The 13,864-nt window shown below is 38.8% G+C and overlaps 1 protein-coding gene across 1 annotated transcript; it reads right to left on the reverse strand.

The window, feature by feature from the left end:
- Positions 1–6,291: 6,291 nt before the first annotated feature.
- Positions 6,292–9,530, reverse strand: LOC138893995 (uncharacterized). The gene is made up of 6 exons (XM_070178667.1): positions 8,915–9,530; positions 8,568–8,800; positions 7,707–7,843; positions 6,700–7,034; positions 6,378–6,587; positions 6,292–6,326 (listed from the first exon to the last, which is right to left on the reverse strand). Exons 1-6 carry the CDS (start codon positions 9,528–9,530, stop codon positions 6,292–6,294), a joined length of 1,566 nt encoding a protein of 521 aa, XP_070034768.1.
- Positions 9,531–13,864: the final 4,334 nt, after the last annotated feature.

Here is a 13,864-nt window from a genome sequence, read left to right on the forward strand (position 1 = left end):
TGATGGACTTCAGGGGTAGCTGGGATGATCATCTTCTACTTATTGAGTTCGCATATAATAATAGCTATCATTCAAGCATCCAGATGGCTCCATATGAAGCTTTTTACGGATGAAAGTGTAGGTCACCTATCGGATGGTTCGAGGTTGGGGAAACTAAGTTAGTAGGACCAGAGTTGGTACAATAGGCAGTTGAGAAGATTAAGTGTATACAGGAAAGGCTATTAGCAGCTCAGAGTCGTCAGAAGTCCTATGCAGATAATCGACGACGAGACTTAGAATTTCAAGTAGATGACTGGGTATTCCTAAAGGTATCACTGATGAAAGGCGTTATGAGATTCGGTAAGAAAGGAAAGCTTAGCCCTCGGTACATTGGACCTTATAAGATCATACGCATAGTAGGCCAGGTAGCATATGAGTTAGACTTTCCTTCCAACTTGGAGTCAGTACATCCAGTTTTTCATGTGTTTATGCTCCGCAAGTGTATTGGAGATCCTTCTAGAGTCGTTCCAGTTAACGATGTTCAGGTCACAGAGCAGCTATCATATGAGGAAGCTCTCATTGTTATACTAGATAGACAAATTCGAAGATTGAGAACTAAGGATGTAACTTCGGTAAAAGTACTTTGGAGAAACAATAATGTGGAGGAGATGACTTGGGAGGCTGAAGAAGACATGAAGTCTAGGTATCCTCACTTTTTTCTGCTTCCGGAGAAGGATCGGACTGAGACATCATAGCCTTTAGGTACATATATGGTACTTGATTCTTATGTTAGTTATTGTCATTGGTCGTGTGAGGCCATTGGTGTTATTGATAATTATGGCCCTGTGTGGCTTTGTGTTGTTGGGTTTTCTGTCTGACAGATTGGTAGTAGTAACGTTATAGAGGAGACTCTACCGAAATTTTTATAGATCTCTGGGAGTTTAACATTCGAGGATGAATGTTTCTGGGGGGGAGATCGTTACACCCTGTGCATCCCAAGGTGAAGTATAATGTCACGCCCCGAACCTGAGGGCGACACCGGCACCCGGTGCCTCACTTTACCTAGCATACCAACTTGCGACTGAGGGACTCTGAACATACAATATCATACTTTGTCCATGGGGCCACATTGCAAGACAATTTGCGAAGAAAAATATAAAACAGAATGGAAACTAGCTTTGTCTAAACATCAATATAAAGCTGGGCCGACAAGGCCGTCATAACTACTACAACTGACAAACTAACAAAACATACATACAAACCCTACAAGCCTAACATGCTGCACTAACTGGCAAGATATGTCTACAAGCCTCTACTGATGGATGTACTGTGATCGGAATAGGGCCCAGACTAACCCATAACATATATACATATATACACAATATGTACACAAAACCCTAGACCCGGCAACTCTGAAAGACGTGGAGCTTACCGATCAGGCTGAATTGGGCAACACATACTAAGGAGGTCTACCCATCTGTCTATCTGAACCTGGACGCATGAAATGCAGCGTCCCCAGAAAAGGGACGTTAGTACAAAATAATATACCGAGTATGTAAGGCAATAAAATAACTGAAAGTTGAAACAGAATTGATAATATAATAACTGAAAGTAACTAGGAGTCAAAGATGATCTAGAGATATACTTACCTGCTGATACTGACTCAACTCCTTTAATATAGTAAGTAAAATAAATGTCCGGCCCTATAAGGCTCAGTACGTGTAACTGCCCGGATGTAGTAGGATCGCTCATAGGCGTTCGGCCATACTAGGCTCTGTATCTCGGCCATCCTGGGCTCGCTCATAGGCTCTCGACTACAGTAGGCTCAGTATATCACTTACCATCTGATCAGAGGTTGCCTAATAGCGGCCTGCCCACCGATTAAAGCTCGATGGTGGTAAAAATACTGTAATACCGTATATATATATAGACCCTCTGCTCTCTTGACTGGAAGAAGACAATACTTAACTTAATATAAAGTCCCGATAAGGGAGAATACTGTAACTTATAAGACTAGGATAATGTACATAAATTCAGGAATACGAACTTCTCTTTATGCCTCGTTATTAAACTCATGTAGTTACGGGATCATGCCAAAATGAAGAAAGGTTTAGCCTTAACATACCTTATCACAATCTTTCCAATCACCAAGTTGAACTCGCCTCTTCGTACCTTAATCTACAACAACGATAATAATACTATCATTAAGTTACGAAGGGTACAACTATCGCACAACGAACGCAAAGCTTATTTTGTATTAAAACGGGCAGCATCTCCCCTATAATCCTTACTTCCTCCAAATTCAAGATAACACCAACAACACAAGAACACAGCAATATCAACATATATACATTATTTTCCAACCTTATATACACCACAAAATACTACAAAACAACCCAACATACCCCAATCTCTTCATACACAAAACGACCGCCGTAGTAGTGTCAAACAGCCCAAAAATGTTACGACGAACGACCAGCCCACCACCCTGAATTTATGTGGCCTTTCTCCACAACATTCCTCCTCCAAAACTCCATAAAACAATAGTAAAACATGCAGCCCAACAGCAACACAAAACAGTCTGTTACAAGTGAATAACTCGAACTCACGGCTTCAAATCACCGTCCCATGAGTTCTTACAAATATAGAACCACTTACCATGAATTTACAGCAGAAAAAATGGATGAAAGAGAGAAGTAAACTTACCTTATTTGTTGTATAACTCAGCTCCTATCTTGATTCTTCAAACTCTAGGTTTTACCTCTAATTAGAACTTGAAAGGGAGAGAAAATCAACTAGGGTTTGTGGGATATTTTTGGAAGGATTTTTGCAGATCTTATGTCTGGTTATTATGCCCTATTATCAGTTTAATATATGAACGAAATAGGCCTTTAAAAGGGCCTCTTTGGATGACCCGAACTGGCCTATTTTTGGACTCTCATTTAAGCAAGTAGGTGACACACCTACTTGTCACCTAGCAGCTTGCGTGGTCTCGCAAAAACGCATATATCTCTCATCTCCGATGTCGTATTTACAAACGGTTTAATGAGTTAGAAAATAAACTCATAGATATTAAGTTTAATGGGTGTAACACCCCGTAAAGCTATTTATATTGGGATAAAATCGCAGTTACATTTGACCCACAGTTTCAGTAAAACTTATGAACGTAACTTGTGATGACTTTCATCGACTTTTGTTCCACAACTCGCTTGATTTCAAAACATAACACACGACTATCATACGACTAACATAACTCATAACATAACCTCTTTATCATGTTAAGCACCCTAGTCTCACCATAAAAGTACATGTTAAAACATTCTCAACTTGTCGACTTTCGACGAAACATTATTTTCTTCAATTCCTTTAGCTTCTAAACCTTCCAACCCTATTTGTAATTGTTGTTCATGATCTTCAACATTTTTAACCTCCGAGGTAACATGATAACTTACTTTATATACTTCCAAAGATGATCTCATTTTTGTTATTACATTAGTTTGCTTACGACGCAATGTTACGTACGAAAATATAGGGTGTAACATATAATGAATATGAGACTTATTAATTTTGATTTAAATAATTTTAAAGTCATAATATGAATATATATGATTTTTTTATAGAAAATATAAAGTTTGGGAAAAGTCAGATTTAAGTTGCGGAAATATCGACTAAGGATTTGTCTTGTAACAGAGCTTTTGAGCAATATATTTCGTGTGCTATGTGGGGTCTCTTTTGGGACATATTATATACCAAATTGAAGGTATTGGAATGTAATTTCTAACACTCTTAACCGTTCATTCATACGATATCCGGACATAAAGATATAAGCGTCTGAAGATGGGCCAATGATAGGGTACCAAGCTAGCACCTCTTTGACTTTTCCAAACTTGATATATTAAGGTCTTAGGTCATCTTTATCTTCGTTTTTCCATAGCACACGACCATAGAACACCCATAAACATATCCTTAAGCTCTCTTCTAGGGTTTCAAAGAAGAATAACATCCCGGGTACGAAATCAAGAAGCGATAACATTAGAACGATCCCTACGACGTAAGTATCGCTATATCGCCTCTCTTTTTCTTTGTAGTTTGAGTTTTGGAAGGTACTTAATAGTTAGGACAACGTATACTTTCTGTATTTAAGCTTTTATATATCAAATAAGGTTGATAAATTCATTTCCTAATAGTTAGAACTCACGGGATGGTGATCGGAAGCTGTGAGTTCGATTTATTTTACTTTTAGTGGATTGTTTTGTAGTCCACTCGTGTTGGCCTATTGTGCTGCTGATTTATGGAGTTTGGAAGAATGAATGGCGTGGAGAAATGCCACATGTGGTAGGGTAGTAGGCTGGTTGCTCGTCATTGCAATTTCAGGCTAATTGATAAGTTGTTGATTGGGTGTGTTATGGTATATTTGGGGTTTTTGTTGTGTTGAAGGTCCCGAATTGTAGTTGGGTTGTTTTTGAGTTTCTGATTATATTGTGTTTGTATCTCGCCTATAGTAGGCTTGAGGGAGCAGTAAAATCAGGGGAAATGCTGCCTGTTTTATTTTAGAATCGAGTTATCGTTTGAGATACGTGATATATTAGCGCCATCTAAGTTGCACATGTATTTCTTTGTTATAGGGTTGGCGCGCTAGCTGTCGTAAGCTTGTTGTTGAGTTGCATTGACGACTTGAGGTATGTTAAGGGTACCCTTCTTTCCTTTTGGCACGATCCATATGATATAATGAAACGACCAAGCACACAACTTTCATAAATGATTCTATTCTTAAAAGTACTAGGGGTTCCTATGCTCTTGATTCCCCATGTGTCCTATTATTCTATCGTTTGTTCATGGGTCTTAGAAAATATGTAAGTTGATAAAGTTTATTTCATGATATTAATCGAAGGCATAATGATTTTATGACATTCCGAGAGATCTTATTAACTTACTTCTCATGCACTGCATTCATTTATACATGTACATTGTCCCATGACCAGATGTCATTATATATGCATATATTATATGTATATGGGGTATGGGGAAAGGTTATGGCATTATATACGCACCACCACCTGATCAGCTGGTATACATTGATGATTTCGCCCACAGTGGCTGAGATGATATGATGGGATGCCCTTAGAGGCTTGATGATGTTATGTGCGCATATACCTATGCATGGTATGACATTTATACGCACATGCATGACATTATAAAGTTTTCATGATTCACAGATCTATTCAGAATTATAGGTTGAGTTCTTTACTCCATGTTTATTTCATGTCTTTTATATACTACTTTCATGCCTTACATACTCGGTACTTTATTTGTACTGACATCCCTTTTGCTTGGGGATGCTGTGTTTCATGCCCGCAGGTCCCGATAGATAGGTTGAGAATCCTCCAAGTAGGCTATCATCTCAGCGGAAGGTGTTGGTGTACTCAATTTGCTCCAGAGTTGCCTATTTGGTGAGTATGATTTGAATATGTATTGATTAGTATGGCGGTGCCCTATCCCGACCTTTATGATATTTATGTACTCTTAGAGGCTTGTAAGCAAATGGCATGTATATGGATACTTGTATGACCTTATCGGCCTATCGTTTGAGTATATAAATGATCATGTCGGCCTTATAGGCCCGTATTACACATGTATAAGTTTCTATATCATGTTGGGTCATTCTATGTCTAGTATTCCCTTATGTTTTATTCTCGTTATCTCATGACGGCCCTTCTAGCCAACTTACCCATAACGGTATGATAATAAAGATATATTACGCTGGTACTGGGTTGTGTAAGGCACCGGGTGCCCGTCGCGGCCCTGCGATTTGGGTTGTGACATTGTCCATTAAAATGAGCATAACATTTTATAGATAGATCTATTAGGGATCCATAATATGTAATTGAAAAGGTATTTCAAAGAGCTACAAGTTTCATGTTTTAGGTTTGCTCAAATTCCTAACATATTTTCACGAAATCAGGCTGGAAGACTGACCTTCCATAAACTTTGTTGATTCTATCGAATCTTATGCACTTCACTCTCCGTCTTGATTCCAAAACAACTATTTCCTGTCTAAAATGTCACATTAATACTCATTTAACACATCCACTACTAATCCAAATTTATTGAGTGTTACATTATCTCCCCCTTGGAATCATTCGTCCTCGAATGATTGTCCTGACTATAACTACGGCTAACTTCTGACCTTAAACAGGTCTGATGGAAACATTTGAACACTGATCTGTCATGAACACATGCATACTAAATTGAATGAATACATTATTACTGAACTGCTAAGATACTGAACTGAATAGGTACTGAACTGAATTACTACTGAACTGGTTGAATACTGAGCTGACTGAATACTGAAAGACATGAAGATTATAATATAAGTTCTAAATGAAAATGTTAGTTACCTTCTACATTTTCCGCTTGCTCTTCAAATAGATGGGGATATCTGGACTTCATATCCTCTTCGGCTTCCCACGTAGCCTCTTCAACCTTCTGATTCCTCCAAAGCACTGTCACTGAAGCAATTTCCTTAGTTCTCAGCTTGCGGATTTGATGATCAAGAATAGTCACTAGAATTTCTTCGTAAGTCAGGCTATCCTTAACCCCAGTAATTTCTGTAGGAACCACAAGAGATAGGTCTCCCATGAATTTCTTCAACATAGACACATGAAATACTGGTGTACAACAGCTAATTCTTGTGGCAATTCTAACTCATAAGCCACTTGCCCGATCCTTCGAAGGTTTTATATGTCCCAATATAGTGGAGATTAAGCTTCCCCTTATTCCCAAATCTCATAACGCCTTTCATAGGCAACACTTTCAGAAACACCCAATCATCAACTTGGAACTCTAAGTCTCTACACCGCACGTTCGAATAGGACTTTTGGCGACTCTGAGCCATCTTCAAATGCTCTTGAATCAACATGACTTTCTCCATAGCCTGATAAACCAAATTGGGTCCCAACAACTGTGCTTTGCCAACTTCGAACCAACCAATTAGCGATCTACACCTTTGCCTATATAGAGCTTTGTACAGTGCCATCTTGATACTAGAGTGGTAGCTGTTATTATAAGCAAACTCAATGAGGGTTAGATGATCATCCTAATTACCTTTAAAATCTATAACACACACCCTCAACATATCCTCAAGAGTCTGAATAGTGCGCTCTGCCTGGCCATTTGTCTGAGGATGAAAAGTTGTGTTGAGGTTCACCGTTGTGCCCAATCATTTATGAAAGGATTTCCAAACGTTTGTTGTGAACTGAGCACCACGATCTGAGATGATGGACAAAGGAGTCCCATGCAATTGGATGATTTTCTGGATATACAATTTGGCATGATCCTCTATTGAATCTGTAGTCATCACTGGCAAGAAATTAGCTGACTCGGTAAGTCGGATTACAATCACCCAAATCAAATCATGTTTTCAAAACGAGCGAGGTAAACCTGTTATGAAGTCCATATTTATCATCTCCCATTTCCCAACGGGAATTTCTATACTCTAAGCCAAACCATCATGCCTCTAGTGTTCGACTTTCACCTGCTGACAGTTTGGACACTTATCCACAAAATCTGCTACGTTCTTTTTCATGTCGTTCCAACAATAAATCTCCTTCAGATCATGATACATCTTTGTGGAAACTGGGTGAATAGAATACCTGGAATTGTGTGCTTCAGACATAATCCGCCCTTTGAGCCCATCTACATCTGGAATGCATAGTCAGCCTTTGTACCTCAAAGTACCATCATCTCCCCCTTTTTTAAAAGCCATAGTCTTGTGTTTGTGAATCCCCTCCTTCAGTTGCAATAAGTAGAGATCACTGAACTGCTTTTCCTTCACTTCAGCTACTAAGGAGGATTCAACCCTGTTCTGAAAAATAATGCCACCATCTTCGGAGTCCAGAATCAAACTCCTAGACTTGCTAAGCGGTGGACTTCCTTTGTCATAGTTCACTTGTCTACCTCAACATGAGTTAAGCTTCCCATAGAATGTCGAATGATAGCATCGGCTACAACAATTGCTTTCCTCGGATGATAGAGAATATCAACATCATAATCTTTGAGTAATTTGAGCCATCTCCTCTTACGAAGATTCAATTCTCTTTATTTGAAGATATACTAGAGACTCTTGTGTTCTATGAAAATATCAACATGCACTCCATACAAATAATGGCGCCAGATCTTTAGCGCGAACACCATGGCTGCTAACTTAAGATCATGAGTCAGATAATTCTTCTCATGAGCCTTGAGCTGTCTGGACGCGTAGGCTATAACTTTACCGTGCTGCATTAACACGCACCCAAGACCAACCCTTGAAGAATCACAATAAACAACAAACACTCGGTTCCTTCCGATAGCGTCAAGACTGGAGCTGAAGTAAACCTCTTCTTCAACTCCTCAAAACTTTTCTCGCAAGCATCTGACCACTGAAACTTGACCTTCTTCTAAGTCAATCTAGTCAAAGGGGATGAGATAGAGAAAACCCCCTCTACGAAACGCTTGTATTAGCCTGCTAGACCCAACAAAATTCTTATATCAGATACTGAGGTGGGTCTAGGCCAATTCTTCACTGCCTTTATTTTTTGAAAATCCACCTTCACGCCTTCACCTGAGATGACATGGCCCAAAAATGCTACTGATTTCAACCAAAATTCACACTTAGAAAATTTCGCATATAGCTTGTGATCCTGCAGTATCTGCAACATGTTTTTAAGATGTTCTACATGGTCAGTCTCGCTACGAGAATAAATCAAGATATCATTAATAAACACAACAACGAACAAATCAAGATAAGGCTTGAAAAACCTATTCATAAGGTCCATGAAAACTGTTGTATGCATTTGTTAAAGCAAATGACATTACCAAAAATTGAAAATGCCCATAACGAGTCTTGAAAGCTATTTTAGGAATATCAACTTCCTTAACCTTCAACTGATGGTACCTGATCTGAGGTCAATCTTGGAATAACACTGGGCACCCAGAAGTTGATTGAATAAATTATCTATTCTGGGAAGAGGGTACTTGTTCTTGATGGTGAGTTTATTCAACTGACGATAGTCAATGCACATGCGCAAAGACCCATCCTTATTTCGGACAAACAAGACCAGTGCGCCCCAAGGTGAGACACTTGGCCTTATAAATCCCTTATCTAGAAGATCTTTCAACTGGACTTTTATCTCCTTCAACTCCGTTGGAGCCATTCTATAAGGAGAAATAGATATCGGCTTAGTGTCGAGGAATAGATCAATTCCAAAGTTAATCTCTCTATTGGGAAGGACTCCGAGAAGATCTTTAGAAAACACTTCTTGGAATGCATTTACAAGTGGTACTGACTGGAGAGTGGGAATCTGAGCATCTGCATCCCTAACTTGAACCATGTGATAGATATACCCTTTACAGATCATCTTTCTGGCTTTAAGATAGGAAATAAACCTACCCCTAGGTGTTACTGCATCACCCTTCCATTCTAAGACTGGTTCACCGGTAAATTTGAAACTTACTATTTTGGTTCTACAACCCACTGTGGTATAAAAGGATTCTAACCAGTCCATGCCCATGATTACATCGAAGTCTACCATATCCAATTCTACTAAGTCTGCTACAGTAAGGCGATGATATAATTTGACTGGATATCCCCTATGGATACATATACATATAACTGACTCTCCAACCAGAGTGGACACTTAAAAGGGTTCACACAACTTTCCTGGTTCTATCCTGAATTTTATAGCAATATATGGGGTTACATAAGATAGGGTGGCTCCCGGATCCATAAGAGTTTCTGTATCTTGACGGCCTGCCAATGCATACAAGAGGTTCTAACCACCGCCCGTATTACTGGACTTTGTTGCACCACGCCCTTGTTGGCCCTGAGAGTTATGAGGGGCTACTAAACTAGTGGACAGAGCTACATTGCCTCCATTATTCTACCTTGTTGATGGATAATACCTTGCCCAAAGCAACCGTTTATGCCCGAACTACAAACCCATGGGTGCCTCTTACCACACATGTTGTAAGTAAGGTAATCAGGAACTCTGTAGCCCATACTAGCCTGTGACTGTGAGCCTGCTGCTCTGAAATTCTGGCTTTTCTTGTTAAACTTGGACCTCTAAACTGGTGCACTAGCTGAAGATGGAGCAGGTCTTGATTTTGGTTTCTTAAAGAACTAGCGATTACAACCTCCTTGAGATCCCCTATTGCTGAAATTTTCTGCAGACTTAGCTCTCTTACTAAATTCCCTATCCTTATCTTTCTATAGCCACTCTTCTTCCTTCAGCCTTACTTCATTCCCTTGAACAAAATCCACCATCTTAGTAATGGTCATGTCATTATTTTGAGCAGCTATATTAGCATCAGCGAACAAGTCATCTAAAATCCCCAACACAAATCGCCTAACTTGGCCCTCATATCACACACCATTTCCGGAGCATACTTGTCTAGAGCGATGAATTTGAGGTAGTACTCATTCAAACTCATCTCATTCTGTTTGAGTCTCTCAAACTCTAAAGCCTTAGATTCCAAGACCTCAATGGGTAGAAAATGCTCAAGAAACGCTTCTGCAAACTCCTTCCAAATTACAGGAGTTGCATCTTCCCCTCAGGACTCTTCCCATGTTTCATACAAAGTGGTAGCAGTATTCTTCAGCTGGTACGCAACAAACTCTAATGCCTTAGTATTTGTAGCATGCATCACTCAAAATATCTTCTGAACATCATCAATGAAGTTTTGTAGATCCTCATCCTTTTTGGACCATGTGAAAATTGGAGGTTTCATGTTGAGGAATTTCCTGGACCTAGAACTACCTGTCTCATCAACAACACATGTTCCCTGCCTCTGATCCTGAGTAGAAACAATCTAGGTGAGAAACTGGATAGCTCCCGTGACATTCACATCTGAAGCAGTAGCCACTGAGCCCGATGCAACTCCCTGGGCCGAAATGTCCTCCTCTTGAGCAGCATTAGTTGTAGCCCTCTTGCTAGTAGCTGAGGTCCTCTTGGTGTACTTTCTTTTCGCAGGCATTTTCTGAAATACGTAATACGCACGAGTTAGATGGATTCCTAAAAACATAGCTCTAACTGCAATCCTAGGTGTCTTGGTGGTCAACTATTTACACGTGTGGCGTGCACACACACACACATAAAAGTGACCCTACAGGACACGACTTCATGGACTCCCTAGGACTCTTGAACCTAGGCTCTGATACCAAGTTTTGACAAACCCCGAACTATGGCCTAGGCGTAATATGACACTTAGTACCTGACTGCATGTGACCGAGCGAACCAACTAGATGGCTGGATCAACATATGGTATAACTGTAAGCTGAATATAAACATACAACATGTTGATCTACTAAAATGTCTGACTGAAATATCATAAATGTGGAAAGTACTAAAAAGTCTGCAAGTATAAATGAGTAGCTGACAAGGCTAACACATAAAAGCCTGCTAACATCTGACTGACTGGAATATAGTCTACGAAGCCTCTAAAGAATACTAAAATGCTAACTATTTATCGAGGCAAGGTCCCGGGCATACCTTACTAACTAAACTACTATAAAGACTGAACAAAAAGAGGGATAACGCCCCGAAAGACTGGGGCTCGCCAATAGCTGATACAACATGTCCTAGCAAGTAGAATCGTCAACCTATAAATTATTACATGCATCGCGAGATGCAGGCCCTAGGCAAAAAGGGATGTCAGTATATTTGAATTGCACTTGTATGTAAATCAACTGAAAGAAAGAACTATAAATACTGAAACTGAAACTGAACTGATAAGAGAACTGGACAAGGAAGTAAAGATATGAATACTCACTACTATGGATGAGAAACCATGTGTTTATCTGAGTAAATAATCTACGGCCTAAGACCTAATATATATATATATATATATATATATATATATATATATATATATATATATATATATATATATATATATATATACATATATATGTGTGTGTGTGTATGTGTGTGTGTGTGTGTGTGCGCACAAACTGTGGCCTTGGGCTCAAGTATACGTATACATAACAGCATCCTTAGGACCAAAGATGAATAAAGCATAAACTATGGCTTCAGACCCAAATACAGGTGTTCAACACTCAGGAATTTAAAATCAAGAGTGAGAATCATACTGCAATACAAGATACTGAAATACTGAACCACGGTAAGTTACATGATATTGGAAAACTGTGTATAACTACACTGACACATGTATTCATAATAAACTGATTTTTCATAACTAAGACATGTGATATTGTACGAATTATGAAACTATATTATCTAGAGAATAGAAGTTCTACAACTATTCATGTAACCGAGGCATAATTACTTTCTGAGGAAATTAGTAATAGTCATAAGAATGAGATGTAGGGAGAATCATAAACATTCCCAAACGTAAAGAGAGTTAGCCTTACATACCTTGACTCTGGCCTTTTTAAGCGTATCACAATGTTCATCGCCTCTTTCAATGGTAATCTATGGAAATATATATCAAGTGGAACCAATATTAGCACTAATACTCATGTTTTAGCCTCTTAGGCATTTTATCAAACACCTTATGGGCGTAAAGCCTCATAGCCTCTATTAGTGGTGTTTTCTTCACCCAATTCTCATTTTAGTACTTCTAGGTTATTCTACAATCCTAAATAGATGTAACTAATGTCATTTTCTATTACCCAAATGTTTACAATAATCTTAAGTCAACAACCCAAAACCCTAGCATAGTTCATATGGTTCTCTTTATCAACTCCATTTACTATTCTCCAAAGAACTCATCAATTCACAACTATAAATGATTAGGGAGTAGAAACATTACCTTTTTGAAGTTCAGTCCTCTTGAATTCGAGTTCTAGAGTTTTTTTTTCTCAACAATGATGTCTCAATTGAATATCTAATAATTTGAAGGGTTTACCCATGTTAGTAAGATGTTGGAGAATTGAAATTAACTTAGAATCATCATTAGAACTTACCTTGGATTATGGAGGGACCTTGGGGAAGTTGGGTTCTTGAGATCTTCCCTTTCTCGAGCAAATTTACGTATTTGGGGTGTAGGGAATGAGGTAGGGCTATTAAAATGAAATTCTAGGTGCACGTCCATGCAGCTGAAGGCCCAACCGTGCACTTGAACGTGCAGCAAGTGTAGTGGCACTGCCACGAGTGCGCTGCCACGCACGTGACAGCTAGCTGTGTAGCTGATCATGCAGACTGTGCATTGTCCAATAAAACACACATAACCTTTTGTACAGAGATTCATTTAGGCTTCACAATATATCGTTGGAAAGCTATTATAAGGGGCTACAACTTTAATGTTTTAAATATTCTCAAATTCCTAAGAGAGATTCACAAAATAAGGCTGTAAGACAGACCTTCCATAAACTTTGTCGATTATATCGAATCTTATGCACCTCACTCTCCGTCTTGATTCCAAAATAACTATTTTCACCCATACTCATCTCGATAGGACTTTACATGTCTAAATTGTCACATTAATACTCATTTAACACATCCACACCTAATCCAAATTTATAGAGTGTTACATGGAGGCAGCGGACCTAGGCAATGAGAGTTTATATTGACCGCGAGGATTCAAGGTAGAGCTGCATTGACCATCACAGTCCCTTGGAGTCCTATCCTTATATTTATACTGTCAATTTTATACCTAAACAGTATTGTAGTTTGATATATTCTTATGTATTCAGTTAGAGCTCGTGATTCTGTACTACCTAGTTATGGGAAGGTGTTTTGAGTGTTGCCACTTTGGCTTGTATTAATTCTATTTCCACTTTTATATTAAACTCTATCTTATTATATCATTTTTTTTTATTTAAAATGTTTTTAAGTGATCGGCTTACATAGTTTTAGAGACTAGGTTCCATCACAACCCCTATGGT

This window comes from Nicotiana tomentosiformis, chromosome 6 (genome assembly GCF_000390325.3).
Source record: "Nicotiana tomentosiformis chromosome 6, ASM39032v3, whole genome shotgun sequence".
Classification (NCBI taxonomy): Eukaryota; Viridiplantae; Streptophyta; class Magnoliopsida; order Solanales; family Solanaceae; genus Nicotiana; species Nicotiana tomentosiformis.

Excerpts from the sequence above, each read along its gene's own strand:
- LOC138893995 (XM_070178667.1), bottom strand. The coding sequence starts at position 9,530 with ATGGGCATGGACTGGTTAGAATCCTTTTATACCACAGTGGGTTGTAGA. Across the intron at positions 7,844-8,567 it reads TCTCAGGTGAAGGCGTGAAG|AACAGGGTTGAATCCTCCTT; the intron begins GTGGATTTTCAA and ends ATTATTTTTCAG. Across the intron at positions 7,035-7,706 it reads GGAGATGATGGTACTTTGAG|CTACCACTCTAGTATCAAGA; the intron begins GTACAAAGGCTG and ends TTATAATAACAG.